The sequence below is a fragment of the Bombina bombina genome, chromosome 6 (assembly GCF_027579735.1).
Source record: "Bombina bombina isolate aBomBom1 chromosome 6, aBomBom1.pri, whole genome shotgun sequence".
NCBI classification, from domain to species: Eukaryota; Metazoa; Chordata; class Amphibia; order Anura; family Bombinatoridae; genus Bombina; species Bombina bombina.
In genome coordinates, this window is record NC_069504.1 from 862,327,108 (window position 1) to 862,347,785 (window position 20,678).

The 20,678-nt window shown below is 37.5% G+C and overlaps 1 protein-coding gene across 1 annotated transcript in view; it reads right to left on the reverse strand.

The window, feature by feature from the left end:
* Positions 1-2,358, reverse strand: part of DNAH2 (dynein axonemal heavy chain 2) — a 456,831-nt gene extending 454,473 nt beyond the window's left edge. Inside the window, exons 1-3 of the mRNA XM_053719507.1 lie at positions 2,341-2,358; positions 2,031-2,201; positions 1,125-1,353 (exon numbers count right to left, since the gene is read on the reverse strand). Of these exons, the coding sequence (XP_053575482.1) occupies positions 1,125-1,353; positions 2,031-2,201; positions 2,341-2,358 (418 nt within the window). The remainder of the gene's footprint in view (positions 1-1,124; positions 1,354-2,030; positions 2,202-2,340) is intronic.
* Positions 2,359-20,678: the final 18,320 nt, after the last annotated feature.

Sequence of the window (20,678 nt, forward strand, 5' to 3'; positions counted from 1 at the left end):
GTCACTAAAAGCACAAATTTTACATTTCTGCCTTTTCATGGGACCACAAAAACTATGGCACAAATTTTTAGTTCTGCTTTTTCCCTGGGGCAGCAAAGACTAGTATGGAGGGCTGCATGAGGCTTTTGGAAAATCCCTGGTCAAGATCTTTGGGCACAAAGAGAGAAGAGGGAAAGAGAAAAATTTGTGTGCAAGGGATGAAAAAGAGAGAGCAAAGAGAAAAGGAGTGTGGAAACAGAGAAAAATAGATAAACAAGGAGTGTGGAAACAGAGAAAAATAGATAAACAAGCAGTGTGGAAACAGAGAAAAATAGATAAACAAGGAGTGTGGAAACAGAGAAAAATAGATAAACAAGGAGTGTGGAAACAGAGAAAAATAGATAAACAAGGAGTGTGGAAACAAAGAAAAATAGATAAACAAGGAGTGTGGAAACAAAGAAAAAGAGAGAAAAAAAAAGTGTGGAAACAGTGAAGAGAGAAAAAGGAGTGTGGAAACAGAAAAAAGGAGTGTGGAAGCAGACAGAAGACGAGAGAAAAAAGGAGTGTGGAAACAGAGAAGAAGAGAGAAAAAAGGAGTGTGGAAACAAAAGAGAGAAAAAAGGGGTGTGGAAACAGAGAAGACGAGAGAAAAAAGGAGTGTGGAAGCAGACAGAAGACGAGAGAAAAAAGGAGTGTGGAAACAGAGAAGAAGAGAGAAAAAAGGAGTGTGGAAACAAAAGAGAGAAAAAAGGGGTGTGGAAACAGAGAAGACGAGAGAAAAAAGGAGTGTGGAAACAGAGAAGAAGAGAGAAAAAAGGAGTGTGGAAACAAAAGAGAAAAAAGGGGTGTGGAAACAGAGAAGACGAGAGAAAAAGGGGTGTGGAAACAGAGAAGACGAGAGAAAAAGGGGTGTGGAAACAGAGAAGAGAGAAAAAGAAGTGTGGAAACAAAAGAGAGAAAAAAGGAGTGTGGAAACAGAGAAGAGAGAGGGAGTGTGGAAACAGAGAAGAGAGAGAAAAAAAGAAAGGGAAACAGATAAAGAGTGGGATAGGAAGAGAGAGACAGAAAGACTGAAGGTGAGACATAAAAGGGAGGGACATCAAAAGAAAGAGAAAGAAACAAATTCCAAGACTAGGGCATCTTACCTGTCAAGGCAGAGAGGAAGCGGTGCACGTGCGCTGAGAAGTTGTTGCGGATACTTTCAGGCCAGGTGGTGTTGCTAAGAATCCGTGGGGCATAGACACCATTCATAAGCCTCAGAAGGGCCTCAATGTAGGATCCTCGCACAGTACCAAATTGCAATGTCTCCTCCAAATTCTCGGGGGTAAGACGGACACGTTCCTTTCGGATAAAGTATGTAAACTGGTCTACGCTCTGTCAATAGGAAGGTCAATATTAATATTACAAGGAAAGAAAACCAAATTCATGAAAGTGTGACATAATGATTTTAAAGCTATGTTTGCAGCTCCCTTTAAAGTCATTTTCTTATTTTAACCCTTTCCAGAAGCCAGTTAGTTAAGCTTTGCATATTTATACAGGGGGGGCACCATCTTGGTACACATGTAGTGTTGCATTTTGTGACAGAAGCAGTGCACTTACACAAAATAATGGCATTACTGGCTTTTTGAAATTTGTACCTTGTTCAATAAAAAGCAGAAGAGTTACAGGTTTCCATTTTTTTTATACACAGTTTAAAAGTTACATAACAAATATTAAAAAGTCTTCAGTAATAATATAGAGAAATGCAGCCACTACACAATGTACAGCTCCCACTCTGTCTTGTGCATGCTAAACTGATATGACTTGTCAAGAATACTTAAATTCTAAGATGGCGTAGTCCGGCGCGAATATGCAGAACCTCACTAACCTGCACTTTTGAAGGGTTAAAATAAGAGAATAGCTTTGAAGAAAGCTGCAAGCGCAGGAGCATGGTGGGCAGTAAACCCGCTACCGAAGTTGTACTCAGCACTTTATTGTCCCGTTAATAACATCAACAAGGAGCAAAGAGATTTTATATGGTTATATGACAGATAAGACTTCTTGAAACAAACCTGGGCAGGCATGTGGAGCTCCACTTGTAAACCACTGTATGGGTCGAAATATACAGATAGAGTATCAAGGCTGCTGTCTGAAGCAAATCGATCAAGGACAGCATCTAATTCAGGAGTCCAATGATCGTCCGTTAATTGGCTCAAAACAATCTTCTGCTTTAGATTAGGTTTCTGGAAATAAGAGGGTAACACAGATATACATCTTTAAGGGACACTGATAGTTTATCATGTCACTGTAATTAATGGGTTAAAGGGACATGAAACCCAATTTTTTTTCATTATTCAGATTAATTTTAATTTATATTTTTGCCAATTTACTTATTTGCATCGTTCTCATGTTATTCTTTGTTGAAGAGATATCTAGATAGATGTGCACAAGCCTGGAGCACTAGATAACAGGAAATAGTTCTGCCATCTTGCTAATGAATAACATTGCTGTAAAACTGCTGCAATATAGTGCTGCAGACAAGTGCACACTCCTGAGTTAACATTCCTGCTTTTCAACAAAGGATAACAAGAAAACAAAGAAAATGTGATAATAGAAGTAAATTGGAGAGTTGCTTAAAATTGTATGTTTTATCAGAATCATGAAAGAAAAAAAAAGGGTTGCATGTCCCTCTTAAAGAAGTTCATTTTAAAATTAATCACAAAGTTTGTTCTTTAAAAATAATCAGATACAGTTTTCAAAGTTTAAAATGAACAAACAGCTTCCAAATCACTAATTGTTTTAAAATATTAGATTTGAGTTTAGGCTGAGGCAAGAGGTGGGAGATTGTTTGCAATCAGGAAAAAACTCTCAAAGGGATATGAAACCCAGAATATCTATTTTAAACAACATTAATATGTACTTCTTTTATAAAATGTGCTTCATTCTCTTGGTATCCTTTGTTGAAGTAGCAGCAATGCACTAGTGGGATCTAGCGGGAACACCTCAGGTAAGTCAAGGACTAGAGGCATATAAGTGCAGCGACCAAATTGCAGCTAGCTCCCATAAGTGCATTGCTGCAACTGAGCCTACCTAAGTATTTTCTTTAACGAAGGATACCAAGAGAACAAAGAAATTATATAATAAAAGTAAATTGGAAAGTTGTTTAAATTTGCATGCTCTATTTGAATCATGAATGCTTAATTTTGACTTTACTGTCCCTTTAAGTATTTAAACCGCATTGTAGTGGTATGAAATGTGCTTTTAAAGGGAGATTGTTTAACACATAATAGAAGTAAACTTGAAACTTATTGTATGCTCTGTCTGAAACATGAAAGAAAAATGGTGGGCTTCATGTCCCTTTAAGTGTTAACATAATGGCTATCTCACAAAAAGCAGCAGCCTTTTCATTGCCATTTGAGCACAGTGAAAAATAAAGAAGATGTTAATAAGTCACTGAGCTTCTAAACATTTGACTAATGAATACTAGACATTTACAGTTGGCTCATTAAATAGCTGTTCTAATTAACTGGATGTGTCACTTTAAATTATTATTACACATTTCCTATTACACACTTCTAAAGCAAATTTGATATGAGCCGCTATTAATAGCAACTTCAGATATCAAACGTGGTACAAATTTAACAATTTAATTTAATATTATTGAAGTGATGTTTCATGTAGAACTCTCAAAATGACTACAGGAAAGCTGGATAGAATATGCATAGACGATTGTAGGAATGATGAGGGGCCTTGTAAATATCATGTTCGGAATTCATTGAGTATCTTTTCCCGCTTTACCTTACATGGGATTCTGCCATAAATATCAATAGTTACATGAGGTGAGCGATAAATGACATCTCGCTTATTAAATAAAAACTCCCCGCTAGCAACAGGGAAAAACAAAAATTACCATTGCAACACTTAAAGGGACACTAAACCTCAATTTTTTCTTTCATGATTCAGATAGAGCAAGCAATTTTAAGCAACTTTCTAATTTACTCCTATTATCAATATTTCTTCGTTCTCTTGCTATCTTTATTTAAAAAGCAAGAATGTGATGCATAGGAGCCGGCCATTTTTGGTTGAGAACCTGGGTTATGCGTGTTATTGGTGGATAAATGTAAGCCTCCAATAAGCAAGCACTATCCATGGTGCTGAACCTAAAATGGGCTGGCTGCTAAGATTTACATTCCTGCTTTTAAAATAAAGAAAGCAAGAGAACGAAGAAAAAATGATAATAGGAGTAAATTAGAAAGTTGCTTAAAATTTCATGCTCTATCTGAATCACGAAAGAAAAAAATTGGGTTCAGTGTCCCTTTAAAAGGGACACAAAATTGAAATTAAACTTTCATAATTCAGATAGAGCATGCAGTTTTAAGAGACTTTCCCTTTACTTCCATTAAAAAATTGCGCTTCTGAGCATGTGCAAGAAATCACAGTGTATGCATATATCAGCATGTGATTGGCTGATGGCTGTCACATGATACAGTGAGGACAGCAAATTGAAGTACATTTTGAAATTTGTCAGAAAAAAATAATCTACTGCTCATTTAAAATTCAGAGTATGTGCTATTGCATTGTCTTTTTACTTTGTTTATGCAGTTGTAATGTATATAACGGTCCTTTAAACATACTTGCACAACAGTTTTTTATAAATGTTTGTAATGGTAAAATATACACATTTAATTTGTTGCGGATATGTAGTCTTGCTGGATAGAAAGAAAGTTGTCGAACACTGCTCTGACTTCCGTTTGGGGTGGAGCTTAGACAAGCATGCTCCCTGTTTGCGGTGACTGAGCACCGCTGGAAAATCTACCCAAGCCGTTTCACCATCCAACCCGGGGTTCGCAAACGGGTGTTGTGTGTGGTGGTGCACCCAGCCTTATTACCAGGCTGTCGGCTGGAAGTCTACCCGCTTTCTGGAGTGGAGGTCTGTGTTGGAGTACCTGACAATTAAAGAGAGCCTGCAAACATTATCCCCAAGGGATAGTAACATCTACCTCCTGTGCGGCCATCAAGTTCCAGTTTCTCCGGTACCGCTACAACAGGAGAGGTTTCCCATACGGAGGAGGAGACCAGGCGCACCAGGGCCAGCTTCCGGGAACATGTGACAGGAAGCCGGCGTAACGCTATCACCGGTGAGCTGGAGTCACTGTCGTGCGGAGGGCCCCTGGACAGCCCGATACAGCTTTTCCGAGCTAAGAACCAGCCTTTTGCGGCCCGTTAGCAGGGGTGAAGTGCCCTCCTAGTGGTAAAGATCCCTTACATCGCCGGTTTGCCGGACCCGCAGAAAACAGTTCCAGCTGCAAGTACAAGCCTTCTTACTTATTTTCCCCTGCCGTTCCTGCTTTTTCGCCTCTTGGTGTTTTATGTGGTTACTTAGGGGGAGTGAGCTTGAAAAGCCTAACAGGTGAGACGCTTGGCTTATTTGCTTATTTACTAAGAAGGGACATAGCAAGATGTATCCCTGCAAAAGAGAATATACCACATCTGTTCCTAATAACTGTAAAATTTGTATGTGGTCCTTTGAACTCTATATATCTGAGCAAAGCGTTTGGAGATAAAACCTTGCCCTAAGTGTTTTGTTTGCCTGATTGTGACATTTGCAGTTGTCCAGCAGAAGGATATTCCTGTTAGGAAGAAACAGAGGAGAGCCGCTGATATTTCCTTTAATTTACCTGCTTGTAATGTGAAGGACTCCAGGGGCTTTTCTCCCTGAGGCAGTAAATTGTATATGTATATTTAGCTATACTGGGTGCCTTCTTTCTGTTTATTTTGGAGGACCGGGTAAATGCACAAGAAGGGACCATCCAGAAACAAGACACCATAATTCAAAACATGCAATTGCGCCTGGAGGACATGGAGGACCGCTCCAGGCGCAATAACATACGTATTGTGGGCCTCCCTGAGACAGCGGAATATGAAGACCTGATGAAATTTACTTCACTAGGCCTTCCCCAAGCGCTAGGAATGGCAGCAGAATATTTGCCACTGATTATAGAGAGAGCACACAGAGTAGGGCCAAAGAGACCCCTAGCAGATAAGGTAGCTAAGAGCAGAATGTGTATATTTAAAGTTCTTAAATTCCAGGACAAAATCGAAATAATGAAACTTTTTAGGAAGAATGGTCCGATAATGCTAGGTAATAACAAAATCCTCCTCTTTCAGGATTTCTCTACTGAGACATCCACGAAGAGAAAGTTAATGGCCCCATACTGTTCACAGCTGATAAATAATGGAGTTAAAGCCCGAATGGTCTACCCGGCTAAAGTTATAGTGGAGGATAGGGGCTCAGTACTTACATTCCAGGAAATCCCAGATATAAAAGAATATGTCAAATCAAAGTTGGCAAATTGAAGTCTGAGAAATTATAATTTTATTTTTATCCTGTTCTCTTTCTCATGTTTTTGATGTTATTGATTGTTAGGTCTCCAGCTCAGACGTGGATGAATGTGGTATGTGTGTGGTCCTATTTTAATTATAGGGGTTTTTTTTTTTGTTTTTTTTGGTTTTTTTTTCTCGCTATATTATGGATAGAGGACAAGAAAGGGGGAGAGGTGTAATTGAGCAAATCCTTAATTGTAAGCCACGTCTCCTCACTAAATGGCTGGAGTAAATATATTATCGTGGAATGTTGGAGGAATAACCTCCCCCATGAAGAGAAAACTCATAATTAAAACTCTTGCAAAAAAAAGGCCAGATATTGCATACATTCAAGAAACCCATCTCAATGAATTAGAAGTAGCCAAACTTAAAATTAAATGGGTGGGCGAAGTAGTAGCTTCTTCAAGTACAAATAGGAAAGGTGGAGTGGCGATTTTACTCCATAAAGACCTAGATTATAAAATTTTGTATATTGATAAAGATCCACAGGCCAGATATATCATACTCCAAATTCAGATTAACCAGGTTGTTTATGTGCTTTGTAATGTATATGGTCCAAATAAGAATAGCAGAGACTTCTGGGAAAGCATTAAAAGTAAGATTTTCCCCTTTATAGGTGAGAATCTCATCTTAGCGGGTGATTTTAATATGACACTAGTGCCAGAATTAGACAGATTTAATAATACAAACGCAAAAGAACATAAAAAAACTGCCAAATACTTTAGAATTTTCTGTTCCCAGCTTAAATTGGTAGATGTCTGGAGAATCAAAAACCCCGATGCTCTAACTTTTACTTGTGAATCTAAAGCACACAGAACCTTCTCCAGGATTGATCTCTTTTTACTATCCGAATCCTTGTCAATTGTACAAGTAGATACTGGAATTGAAGACATACTGATATCTGATCATGCACTATTATATCTTACTCTGCCTCCAGTAATTAATCAAACAGATAAAAGCCAATCTCTCTTTTTTCCACGATACTTATTGAATAACCCTAGATTTGCTAACTGGCTTAGACAAAGATGGAGGGATTATTGTACATATAATATTTCTTACTTTAACAGAATTGAGACCTTTTGGGAAGCAGCCAAGGCTGTCCTAAGAGGCAATATAAAGAGTTATTTAATAAGTAGCAAAAAGAAATCGCGGGCCCTAGAAATACAATTATCCAATAGAGTTAGAAACGCCTATCGAAGATTTGCTGAGGATCGTTCTTCGATTAATTGGAAAAAGTACCAGGAGGCTAGAAGAGAGAGAGATGTTTTCTTAGAACAGAGAGCCCAAAAGGAAGAGATTAAAATTAATGTTCAATTTAGAGGTCTTTACGGGGACTCCACGAAACATTTGGCAAAATTAATCAAAAACAGAAACAGGAAGAATTATATCCCGGTTATCAAAGAAAACGATAACTCTTATACAGACTCCAGGGAGATTAGTAGAGTGCTGTTTTCATTCTACCAAAAGTTATACTCTAGGCAGGCTAGCAACACTTATAAGCAAGGCAGATTTTGGTCTAATATAAAGCTCCCGCAAATACAAGAAGATGATTTATCATCTCTTAATGCTCCAATTAGAGCAGAGGAAATTGGGGTAATGATAGACAAGATGCGGTTGAATAAGGCTCCCGGCCCAGATTGTCTCCCAGCAGAATTCTATAGATTACTTGCATCGGAAATTATTCCTACCCTGGAAAAGTTATTTAATAGTTACTACGGCTCAGATAATTCCATCTCTCCTTACTTCTCTGCTGCAAACATCACGCTAATTCTTAAGAAAGGTAAAAAACCGGAGGATCCGGCCTCTTACAGGCCCATATCTGTATTGAACACAGATTATAAAATACTGATGGCGATCCTAGCAGATAGACTCTCTTCATTTCTGGGTAATATCATTCACACAGATCAAGTGGGCTTTATGAAATCTAGGACTTCCATGAAAAATATTCGCAGGATAGTGATTTGCCTTGACTATTTTAATTTCCTAAAAGAAAGGGAAAAAAATAACTTTATTGAGGATTTTGCTATTCTCTCGTTAGATGCCGAAAAGGCGTTCGACGCTATTGCTTGGGACCACCTTTTCAAAGTTTTAGAGGAATTCGGCTTCAAGAATCAATTCTTCCAATTTATCCGGAAAATATATAGAAATCCAATTTCGTACCTTATTGTAAATGGTGTTCTCTCGCAAAAGATCATCCTGGGAAGGGGAACGAGACAGGGGTGCCCGTTATCGCCCCTCTTGTTTAACCTGGCCCTAGAACCTTTAGCTATTCGGTTACGAAGTATGTTAGAAGGAATCAATATGGGTTCCTATTCTCTCAGGACCCTTTTATATGCCGATGATCTAGTATTATTTTTAAAGAAGTCATCTTTCTCAATACCGACCGCTTTGCAATGTCTAGAAGAGTTCAGCTCTTTTGCGGGATATAAAATCAATTTCAACAAAAGCGAACTTATGTGGATTATTAAATTAAAAAATAGTCTGAAAGAACACCCATTTAAAGAGGTCGAAGCAATTACATATCTAGGCATAACATTACATAAAAATCCGAGGAATTGGTATCGTCTTAATCTTTTACCACTGTTTCAGAAGGTTAAAGCTGATCTGGATCTGTGGAAGGCATTTCAACTTTCTATTACAGCCCGCATCAATTTAATCAAGACAATTATTTTCCCGCGATTACTTTACCCTCTTCAGAATCTTCCCTTGTTCATCCTTAGTAAGGATTTACGTAAATTGTATTCCTGCTTCTCCAAATTTATTTGGTGTGGCAGGAAACCGCGTATATCTTTGGAGAGATTCATGCAGAAATTTGAAGCAGCTGGTCTGGCTCTCCCCAATCTTAAGCTATACAATTGGGTCTGTCTAAGTAAAACAGCTGTGGATTGGATTTTAGAAAAGGAGCTGGTTTCATCCTTAGAGATTGAGAATCACATGGTCTCTCCTCTTTCTTTAAAAGCAATCTTGCATTGTCCCCTACAATCTTTACCAAATAATATAACTGCACTCATGTCTATTAGAAACGTAGTCGCGGCCTGGCAGAAGTGCTGTACATTACTCAAAGTGGATTTCACATTTTCAACATTCCTGCCGATTATGGGAAATCCACTATTTTCACTGGGTATTAAGCAGGCAGTATTTAGAGAGTGGGCCGGGAAAGACCTTAAATATGTTTGTCAGATTCTTTCACAAGAAGGGCAAATAGTTTCTTTTGAGATGCTCTCCCAACATTTTCATCTAGTTAGATCTAATTTTTTTGCATATCTTCAGCTGCGTCATCTTATTTATACTCGAAAATGGGACAGGAGTGGATTTGGTGCATGGTTGGATCTCAATGTATGTTTTCAAAAATTTTTGATTGGTAATTCCTCCATATCTCTTATGTATGATATTATGCTCTCCAAACAAACATTAATCCTTCAAGATAAGTTAATATCAAGTTGGACCCCCTTTTTCCCGGCACTAGACTCTGGGAAAATTAAACAAAGTATGATTAACTTAAAGAATTGTGAAATTCCACGGAGTTGGAGAGAATCCCATTTAAAGCTTATTAATAATTATTATTTATCCCCTGTAAGAATGGCGAAATTATATCCGACTAATGAAGGGTTTTGTCCCCGCTGCAAGAAACCTAAGGCGGACACCTTACACATGTTTTGGTACTGTCCAAAGATTATTCAATTATGGCGGAAGTTAGAATACTGGTTTAATGTATTATATAAGACAACTGTCATTATTTCACCCAAGGAGATAATATGGTTAGAAGTCCCTAGTAATAAGGGCTTTCAAGCAAACATTTTAAATACCATTATTCTAGCTGTTAGACAGCAGATTGTTAAACATTGGCAATCTAATGCAGTTCCGGGATTACCCCAGATATTGCAACAGATCCAAAATCAAATTATTTTTGAATCATTTCATTTAAAAAGTGCCTCTGAAGGAAGAATAAAATCCTTCTTAGTCGGTTGGCTACCAATTATCCAATCTTATCCTGTAGTCATACAAAAAGCCATTCTGGCACCATTTCTCTCCTCAAACTCCTTTATGGATTTAGTAGCTCTCAAGCTTTTCCCACATGCATGGATAACTGGTTATAGAGTAGTTTAAGGAGGGACAAAGATAATTAGTGTTAAGAGAGGATGAGAGGTAAAGTATTCAGATAAGAAAGTCACAGCAGTTAAAATACGAGGGGGGAAGTGACTAAAAGAAACAACGAAAGAATCAGGCTCCGTGAGAATAATGTAGGTGAGCCCCCTTTTTACTTTTACTTTTACCTTTTTCTTTTTTTTTTTTTTTCTCTCTCTTTTTTCTTCTTTTCCCTCTTCTTCCATGTTTGCAAGGCAGTGTGAATGGGTTAACTGGTTATTACATGTGAAAATCCCAACAACATGTACAAACGGATTATATGAGAGATCTTGTTATTTTTTTTCTTGCCTCATAAAATGATGTACATAAGAAGAGATCCTTATAAACTTTATGTTACTGTTTCTTGTTTATTTACACCTGACCCTGCGTGGTGCACAAAAGTGAAAATGTATGCGTTTGTGTCTGTTGTTGGACATATAAATAAAGATATAAAAAAAAAAAGAAAGAAAGTTGTCTACAGGTCTGGCCGTGGGTATTGTGTGGCATATAGAGGTGCAAGTATGGATTTTTTACCTACACCTTGGACAATTTATTTCTCTTAAACTGTTTTAAATTTTTCATTTTTGCTTGTTAGTCTAGTTTGGTAGAGAAAGTTTTATATATACTGTATATTTTTTGTGATGCTGGTAGTCTTGTGTACCGAGATGTGACCAGTTACAACATAGCTGATCATAAAACAGAGTGACTCAACTTGAGAAGTAGGTTAGCTGATTCTAAATAGATAGCTGATTCTAAATTGCACAATTTTTTTAGTTGCAATGTTGCGTCAATCTTTTTCAGCAAGGTATCAGCTTGCCAAGCATGTTTTATTATATATAGGCTACCACATAGCTTATATAGGGCAATACAAGCAGTGTTCTCCACAGAAAATTTTAGGCTGCTGGGTGACCTTATGAAGTAGCTGGGTGGGAGGCAGTGTATACTTTGTAATATAATATGGTCTTCTAACTAAAGCACAGATTAATTGCATAATTGAACGTAAATTTATTTATAGGTATAGTCTAGTCAAAATTCAACTTTCATGAATCAGATAAAGCATGCAATTTTAAGCAACTTTTTAAATTTACTCCTATTATCAATTTTTCTTCGTTCTCTTGATATCTTTATTTGAATGTAGCTTAGGAGCCGGCCAACTTTTGGTTCAGAACCTGGGTAGCACTTGCTGATTGGTGGCTACATTTAGCTCCCATGCTTACATTTCTGCTTTTTCAAATAAAGATACCAAGAGAACAAAGAAAAAATGATAATGGGATTAAATTAGAAAGTTGCTTAAAATTGCATGCTCTAGCTGAATTATGAAAGTTTAAATTTTGACTTTTGTGTCCCTTTTAACCCCTTAATGACCACAGCACTTTTCCATTTTCTGTCCGTTTGGGACCAAGGCTATTTTTACATTTCTGCGGTGTTTGTGTTTAGCTGTAATTTTCCTCTTACTCATTTACTGTACCCACACATATTATATACCGTTTTTCTCGCCATTAAATGGACTTTCTAAAGATACCATTATTTTCATCATATCTTATCATTTACTATAAAAAAAAATATAAAATATGAGGAAAAAATTGAAAAAAACACACTTTTTCTAACTATGACCCCCAAAATCTGTTACACATCTACAACTACCAAAAAACACCCATGCTAAATAGTTTCTAAATTTTGTCCTGAGTTTAGAAATACCCAATGTTTACATGTTCTTTGCTTTTTTTGTAAGTTATAGGGCCATAAATACAATTAGCACTTTGCTATTTCCAAACCATTATTTTTCAAAATTAGCGCTAGTTACATTAGAACACTAATATCTTTCAGGAATCTCTGAATATCCATTGACATGTATATATTTTTTTTTAGTAGACATCCCAAAGTATTCATCTAGGCCCATTTTGGTATATTTCATGCCACCATTTCACCGCCAAATGCGATTAAATACAAAAAATCGTTCACTTTTTTACAATTTTTTTCACAAACTTTTGGTTTCTCACTGAAATTATTTACAAACAGCTTGTGTAATTATGGCTTAAATGGTTGTAAATTCTTCTCTGGGATCCCCTTTGTTCAGAAATAGCAGACATATATGGCTTTGGCGTTGCTTTTTAGTAATTAGAAGGCTGCTAAATGCCACTGCGCACTACACGTGTATTATGCCCAGCAGTGAAGGGGTTAATTATGGAGCATGTAGGGAGCCTTTAGGGATAATTTTAGCTTTAGTGTAGTGTAGTAGACAACCCCTAGTATTGATCTAGGCCAATTTTGGTATATTTCATGCCACCATTTCACCGCCAAATGCGATCAAATTAAAAAAAACGTTAAATTTTTCACAATTTTAGGTTTCTCACTGAAATCATTTACAAACAGCTTGTGCAATTATGGCACAAATGGTTGTAAATGCTTCTCTGGGATCCCCTTTGTTCAGAAATAGCAGACATATATGACTTTGGCGTTGCTTTTTGGTAATTAGAAGGCCGCCAAATGCCGCTGCATTTCACACGTGTATTATGGCTAGCAGTGAAGGGGTTAATTATGTAGCTTGTAGGGAGCTTGCAGGGTTAATTTTAGCTTTAGTGTAGAGCTCAGCCTCCCACCTGAAACATGAGACCCCCTGATCCCTCCCAAACAGCTCTCTTCCCTCCCCCACCCCACAATTGTCCCCGCCATCTTAAGTACTGGCAGAAACATGATATTTACAAGGCCCCTCATCATTCCTACAATCGTCTATGAAAATTCTATCCAGCTTTCCTGTAGTCATTTTGAGAGCTCTACATGAAACATAACTTCAATAATATTAAATTAAATTGTTAAATTTGTACCATGTTTGATATCTGTAATTGCTATTAATAGCGGCTCATATCAAATTTGCTTTAGAAGTGTGTAATAGGAAATGTGTAATAATAATTTAAAGTGACACATCCAGTTAATTAGAACAGCTATTTAATGAGCCAACTGTAAACGTCTAGTATTCATTAGTCAAATGTTTAGAAGCTCAGTGACTTATTAACATCTTCTTTATTTTTCACTGTGCTCAAATGGCAATGAAAAGGCTGCTGCTTTTTGTGAGATAGCCATTATGTTAACACTTAAAGGGACATGAAGCCCACCATTTTTCTTTCATGTTTCAGACAGGGCATAAAATATTAAAGTTTCAAGTTTACTTCTATTATCAAATTTGCTTTGTTCTCATGATAATCTTTGTTGACGAGATATCGAAATAGTTTAATTTTGACTAGACTATCCCTTTAATGATAATGTATGCAGTGTGCAATAAACATTGAAAACGTTTAATATGAGTTAATTGTACCTGAATACTGACTTAAATTTTAGCTGGGTGGTCAGTGAAATCAGCCGGGGGGTGCAACCATTAAAAAGTTCCTGGGTGAACACTGAATAGACATATTCAGATAAAAGGTTTAAATGAAGAACTACAAGAACACAAAGGAAAGACTTATATAAAGAAATATGTGTAAGAGTGAACTAGTATATTGGGCATTAGGGAAGTCATTTTGCACTTTGTATTTGTAATATCCCTCCTGACATTTTGCAGAATCGGCTACTTTGCCTCCCTGTAAGAACATTTGCAACCTAATGACTTCATTTCTGAAACATCTGCTGTGTAAACACACAGCCAGATGCTCAGCACAATTATCTGCACTCACATCTCACTTGAAGACGCAGTACAAATCCTGCCTCAGCACAACCCTCAGAGCAAGACAATTCAGCTGCTTATCTGCAGGATTCACTGATAATGAACAGAGTGGTCTTTATATAAATTAGTAATATCTATATGGTGATGATGAATGCACTGTATAATAACGATGAGTACCCTTCAGCTGCCAGAGTGTATGATGCTCTATAAAATGAAAATTATCAATATACACTGGTAACAAGCATGCTGCATTGTCTAAAGATACTTACTAGAAACACTAGAAAGGGATACTGTATTCCAATAAATTATACAGTGCATATAAATGAGCAGCATTTAATATATGTTGAAAATATTTGTGCATGAAAAAATTGTTAAAGGGGCATTCTTAATTCTCTCTACTTCATGGGGGGTTAAACACATAGCTAGAAGCCTGCACGGAGCTGCAAGTGCACAGCCAGTGATTGGTGGAATTGTGTGACTGACACTGATTGGCTACTCGTCTTTTTACTGCTCTGGACCAGCAGTTATCTGAGGCTCCCAAGCGAAACATTAAAAGGAAAAGTAAAGTCAAAATGAAAGGGTTAGTCTATTTGATTTTTTAAAAATCCAGATCGTGATATCATCAGTGGGTGGATCTTGGGAGCCATTTCAAAGTAGCCAGAAACAAGAATAATTTGAAAATAACCTTTTCAACTGTTCCTGCTGCATGATATAGAAAGGGGTGCAGGAGGCTATTTGCAGCTTAATCTAAGGTAAGACTTTAAGATGACTAAGGTGTAGACTGTCCCTTTAATAGATGGACTAATACTAAAAACATAATTTATGTAAGAACTTACCTGATAAATTAATTTCTTTCATAATGGCAAGAGTCTATGAGCTAGTGACCTATGGGATATACTGTACATTCCTACCAGGAGGGGGTAAAGTTTCCCAAACCTCAAAATGCCTATAAATACAACTCCCACCACACACATACTTCAGTTTAACGTATAGCCAAGTAGTGAGGTGTAAAAAGGAGTAAAAAAGCATACAAAAAAAAGAGGAACTGGAAAATAATATTGTGCTTTTATACAAAACAATATAACCACAAAAAAGGGTGGGCCTCATGGACTCTTGCCATTATGAAAGAAATGAATTTATCAGGTAAGTTCTTACATAATTTATGTTTTATTTCATGTAAATGGCAAGAGTCCATGAGCTAGTGACGTATGGGATAAAATATCCAAGATGTGGAAGTCCACAGAAGAGTCACTAGAGAGGGAGGGATACAATAAAAACAGCTATTTCTGCTGAGAAATTAAATCCACAAAATAATTTCTTATAAACAGAAGAATCAAACTGAGACAGCTGCCTGAATAACTTTTCTAACAAAGACTGCTTCAGAAGAAGCAAATACATCAAAATGGTAAAATTTAGTAAATGTATGCAAAGAAAACCAAGTTGCTGCTTTGCAAATCTGATCAACTGAAGCTTTATTCTTAAAAACCCACGAAGTGGCAACTGATCTAGTAGAATGAGCTATAATTCTCTGAGGCGGAGACCGATCCGTCTCCAAATAAGCCTTGTGAATCAAAAGCTTAAACCAAGATGCCAAAGAAATTGCAGAGGCTTTCTGACCTTTCCTAGAACCAGAAAAGACAACAAATCCTTAGTAGCCTCCACATAGTATTTCAAAGCTCTTACCACATCCAAAGAATGTAACGATTTCTCAAGAGAATTCTTAGGATTCGGACACAAAGAAAGAACAACAATTTCCCTACTAATGTTGTTAGAATTCACAACCTTAGGAAGAAATTTAAACAAAGTCCGCAAAACAGCTTTAACCTGATGAAAAATTGGAAAAGGAAACTCACAAGAGGGAGCAGACAATTCAGAAACTCTTCTAGCAGAAGAAACAGAAGAGATAGCCAAAATGAACAACACTTTCCAAGACAGTAATTTAATATCCAAAGAATGCATAGGCTCAAAGGGAGGAGCCTACAAAGCCTCTAAAACTAAATTAAGACTCCATGGAGGGGAAATATTCTTAATAACAGGCTTGAGATGGACCAAAGCCAGAACAAAACAGTGAATATCAGGAAGTTTAGCAATCTTTCTATGAAATAAAAACAGAAAGAGCAGAGATTTGTCCCTTCAAAGTACTTGCAGACAAACCTTTATCCAAACTACCCTGAAGAAACTGTAAAATTCTAGGAATTCTAAATGAATGTCAAGAGAATTTATGAGAAGAACACCATGAAATATAGGTTTTCCAAACCCGATAATAAATCTTCCTAGAAACAGACTTACGAGCCTGCAACATAGTATTAATCACTGAGTCAGAGAAACCTCTATGACTAAGCACTAAACGTTCAATTTCCATACCTTCAAATTTAGTGATTTGAGATCCTGATGGAAAAACGGCCCTTGAGACAGAAGGTCTGGCCTTAAAGGAAGTGACCAAGGTTGGCAACTGGACATCCGGACAAGAACCGCATACAAAAACCTGTGAGGCCATGCTGGTGCTAACAGAAACACATGCGATTGTTCCATTATGATCTTGGAGATCCCACTTGGAAGAAGAACTAAAGGCGGAAAAATATAAGCAAGTTGGTAAGACCAAGGAACTGCTAACGCATCCACCATCTCCGCCTGATGATCCTTGGACCTTGAAAGTTATCTGGGAAGTATCCTGTTTAGATGGGAAGCCATCAGATCTATTTATGGCAGATCCCACATCTGTACAATCTGAAAAAACACATCTGGATGGAAAGACCACTCCTCCGGATGCAAAGTCTGATGGCTGAGATAATCCGCTTCCCAATTGTCTACACCTGGGATATGATTCACAGAAATTATACAAAAGTTGGATTCCGCTCAAGAAAGTATCTGTGATACTTCTTTCATTGCTAAAGGACTGTGAGTCCCTCCCTGATGATTGACATATGCCACAGTTGTGATAGTGTCTGTCTGAAAGCGAATGAAAAGTTATCTCTTTAATAGAAGCCAAGCCCGAAGAGCTCTGAAGGTAGCACAAAGTTCTAAAATATTGATTGGTAACTTCGCCTCTTGAGGTTTCCAAACCCCTTGTGCTGTCAGAGACCCCCAGACAGCTCCCCAAACTGCGAGACTTGCATCCGTATTGATTGGTAACTTCGCCTCTTGAGGTTTCCAAACCCCTTGTGCTGTCAGAGACCCCCAGACAGCTCCCCAAACTGCGAGACTTGCATCCGTTGAGATCACAGTCCAGGAAGGATGAACAAAAGAGGTCCCTTGAATAATCCGATGATGGTCCAACCACCAGGACAGAGAGAGTTGAATGTTGGGATTTAAGTATATCAATTGTGATATCCGAGTTTAATCCCTGCACCATTGATTCAGCATACAAAGCTGCAGAGGTCTCATATGAAAACAAGCAAAGGGGATCATGTCCGATGCTGCAGTCAACCATGACTTTAAAGAAACAACACTAGTTGATTTGTGTAAGATTCTGCTAAATGAAAATATTGAGCTAGTACCAAGATATCGTCCAAATAAGGAAACACTGCAATACCCTGCTAACTGATTACAGATAGAATGATCTGAATTCACTGATTCTGAATGAAATCTGCCCAAATGCTTTGAAATAATTTCAATCTGCCCCCACCAGTTGAACTGGATTGAGGGCCGCACCTGCATGCAGTCTTGGGCGCTGGCTATGGCTTTTTATAAGGTTTGGATTTATTCCAGCTTGAAGATGGCTTCCAATTGGAACCAGAGTCCTTAGGGGAAGGAGTAGTTTTCTGTTCTCTATTCTGACGAAAGGAACAAAACCAATTAGAAGCTTTAAATTTACCCTTAGACTTATTATCTTGGGGCAAAAAAACTCCCTTTCCCCCAGTTATAGTGGAAATAATAGAATCCAACTGAGAACCAAATAAACTATTACCTTGGAAAGAAAGAGATAGTAATCTAGAGTTAGATACCATATCAGCATTTCATGATTTAAGCCATAAAGTTCTTCTAGCTAGAATAGCTAAAGACATAGATTTAACATCAATCTTGATGATATCAAAAATAGCATCACAGATAAAATGATTAGCATGTGAAGCAAACAATGCTAGAAAAATCAGAATCTGTTTCCTGATTTGCTAGGCTATCCAACCAAAACGTTGATGCAGCTGCAACATCAGCCATATAAATGGCAGGCCTGAGAATATAGCCAGAATGTAAATAAGCTTTCCTTAGATAAGATTCAATCTTCCTATCTAAAGGATCCTTAAAAGAAGTACTATCTTCCATAGGAATAGTAGTACCCTTAGCAAGAGTAGAAATAGCCCCATCAACCTTAGGGACTTTTCCCCAAAACTCCAAATTAGCCGCTGGTAAAGGATATAACTTCTTAAACCTAAAAGAAGGCTTAAAAGAAGCACCAGGCTTAGACCATTCTTTAGGAATCACATCAGAAACGGCATCTGAAACAGGAAAAACCTCAGGAGTAATCACAGGAGATTTAAAAACAGAATTTAAACGCTTATTGGATTTGTTATCAAGAGGATCCGACTCCTCAATACCCAAAGTAACTAATACTTCTTTCAACAAAGACCAAATATATTCAATCTTAAAAATCTAAGAAGATTTATCAACTTTAATGTCTGTAGTAGGATCTTCTGAACCAGAGAGATCCTCTTCAGAGTATGTTTCAGTATGTGCCCTCACTAAATTACAGAAAATAAAAAAATAATTACAAATTTTTAAACTAATTACACCTAATCTAATCCCCCTAATAAAATAAAAAAGCCCCCCCCCCCAAATAATAAAAATCCCTACCCTATACTAAATTACAAATAGCCCTTAAAAGGGCTTTTTGCGGGGCATTGCCCCAAAGTAATCAGCTCTTTTACTTGTAAAAAAAATACAATACCCCCCCCAACATTAAAATCCACCACCCACACACCCAACCCTACTCTAAAACCCACCCAATCCCCCCTTAATAAAACCCAACACTAACCCCTTGAAGATCACCCTACCTTGAGACGTCTTCACCCAGCCAGGCACAAGAGGTCCTGCAGACGGGCAGAAGTCTTCATCCATCCGAAGCGGGTCCATCTTCAAGCCAACCGACGCGGAGCATCCTCTTCTTCCGACGACTCCCGACGAATGAAGGTTCCTTTAAATGACGTCATCCAAGATGGCGTCCCTTGAATTCCCATTAGCTGATAGGATTCTATCAGCCAATCAGAATTAAGGTAGGAAAAATCCTATTGGCTGATGCAATCAGCCAATAGAATTGAGCTCGCATTCTATTGGCTGATTGGAATAGCCAATAGAATGCAAGCTCAATCCTATTGGCTGATTGGATCAGCCAATAGGACTGAACTTAAATTCTATTGGCTGACTGCATCAGCCAATAGCATGTTTCCTACCTTAATTCTGATTGGCTGATAGAATCCTATCAGCCAATCAGAATTCAAGGGACGCCATCTTGGATGACGTCATTTAAAGGAACCTTCATTGGTCGGGAGAAGAGGATGCTCCGCATCGGTTGGCTTGAAGATGGTCCCGGTCCCGCTTCATTCCGGATGGATGAAGATACCATCTGGATGAAGACTTCTGCCTGTCTGGAAGTCCTCTTCTGCCTGGATAGGATGAAGACTTCTGCCCGTCTGGAGGACCACTTGTGCCCGGCTGGGTGAAGACGTCTCAAGGTAGGGTGATCTTCAAGGGGTTAGTGTTAGGTTTTATTAAGGGGGGATTGGGTGGGTTTTAGAGTAGGGTTGGGTGTGTGGGTGGTGGGTGTTAATGTTGGGGGGGTTATTGTTTTTTTGGGGTTTTTTTACAGGTAAAAGAGCTGATTACTTTGGGGCAATGCCCCGCAAAAAGCCCTTTTAAGGGCTATTTGTCATTTAGTATAGGGTAGGGATTTGTATTATTTTGGGTGCTTTTTTATTTTATTAGGGGGATTAGATTAGGTGTAATTAGTTAAAAAATTTGTAATTATTTTTTATTTTCTGTAATTTAGTGTTTGTTTTTTTGTACTTTAGTTTATTTTATTTTATTGTATTTAATTGTATTTAGTTTAGGGATTTAATTTAATTATAGTGTAGTGTTAGGTGTAAATATAACTAAGGTTAGGTTTTATTTTACAGGTAAATTTGTCTTTATTTTAACTAGGTAGCTATTAAATAGTTAATATATATTTAATAACTATTCTACCTAGTTAAAATAAATACAAAGTTGCCTGTAAAATAAAAATAAACCCTAAGATAGCTATAATGTAATTATTAGTTATATTGTAGCTATCTTAGGGTTTATTTTATAGGTAAGTATTTAGTTTTAAATAGGACTAATTTATTTAATTGTAGTAATTTTATTTAGATTATTTTAAATTATATTTAAATTAGGGGGGGTGTTAGGGTTAGACTTAGGTTTAGGGGTTAATAACTTTATTATAGTGGCGGCGGCGGTTTTGGGTGCGGCAGATTAGGGGTTAATAATTGTAGGTAGGTTGCGGCGACATTGGGGACGGCAGATTAAGGGTTAATAAATATAATGTAGGGTTCGGCAATGTTGGGGGCAGCAGATTAGGGGTTCA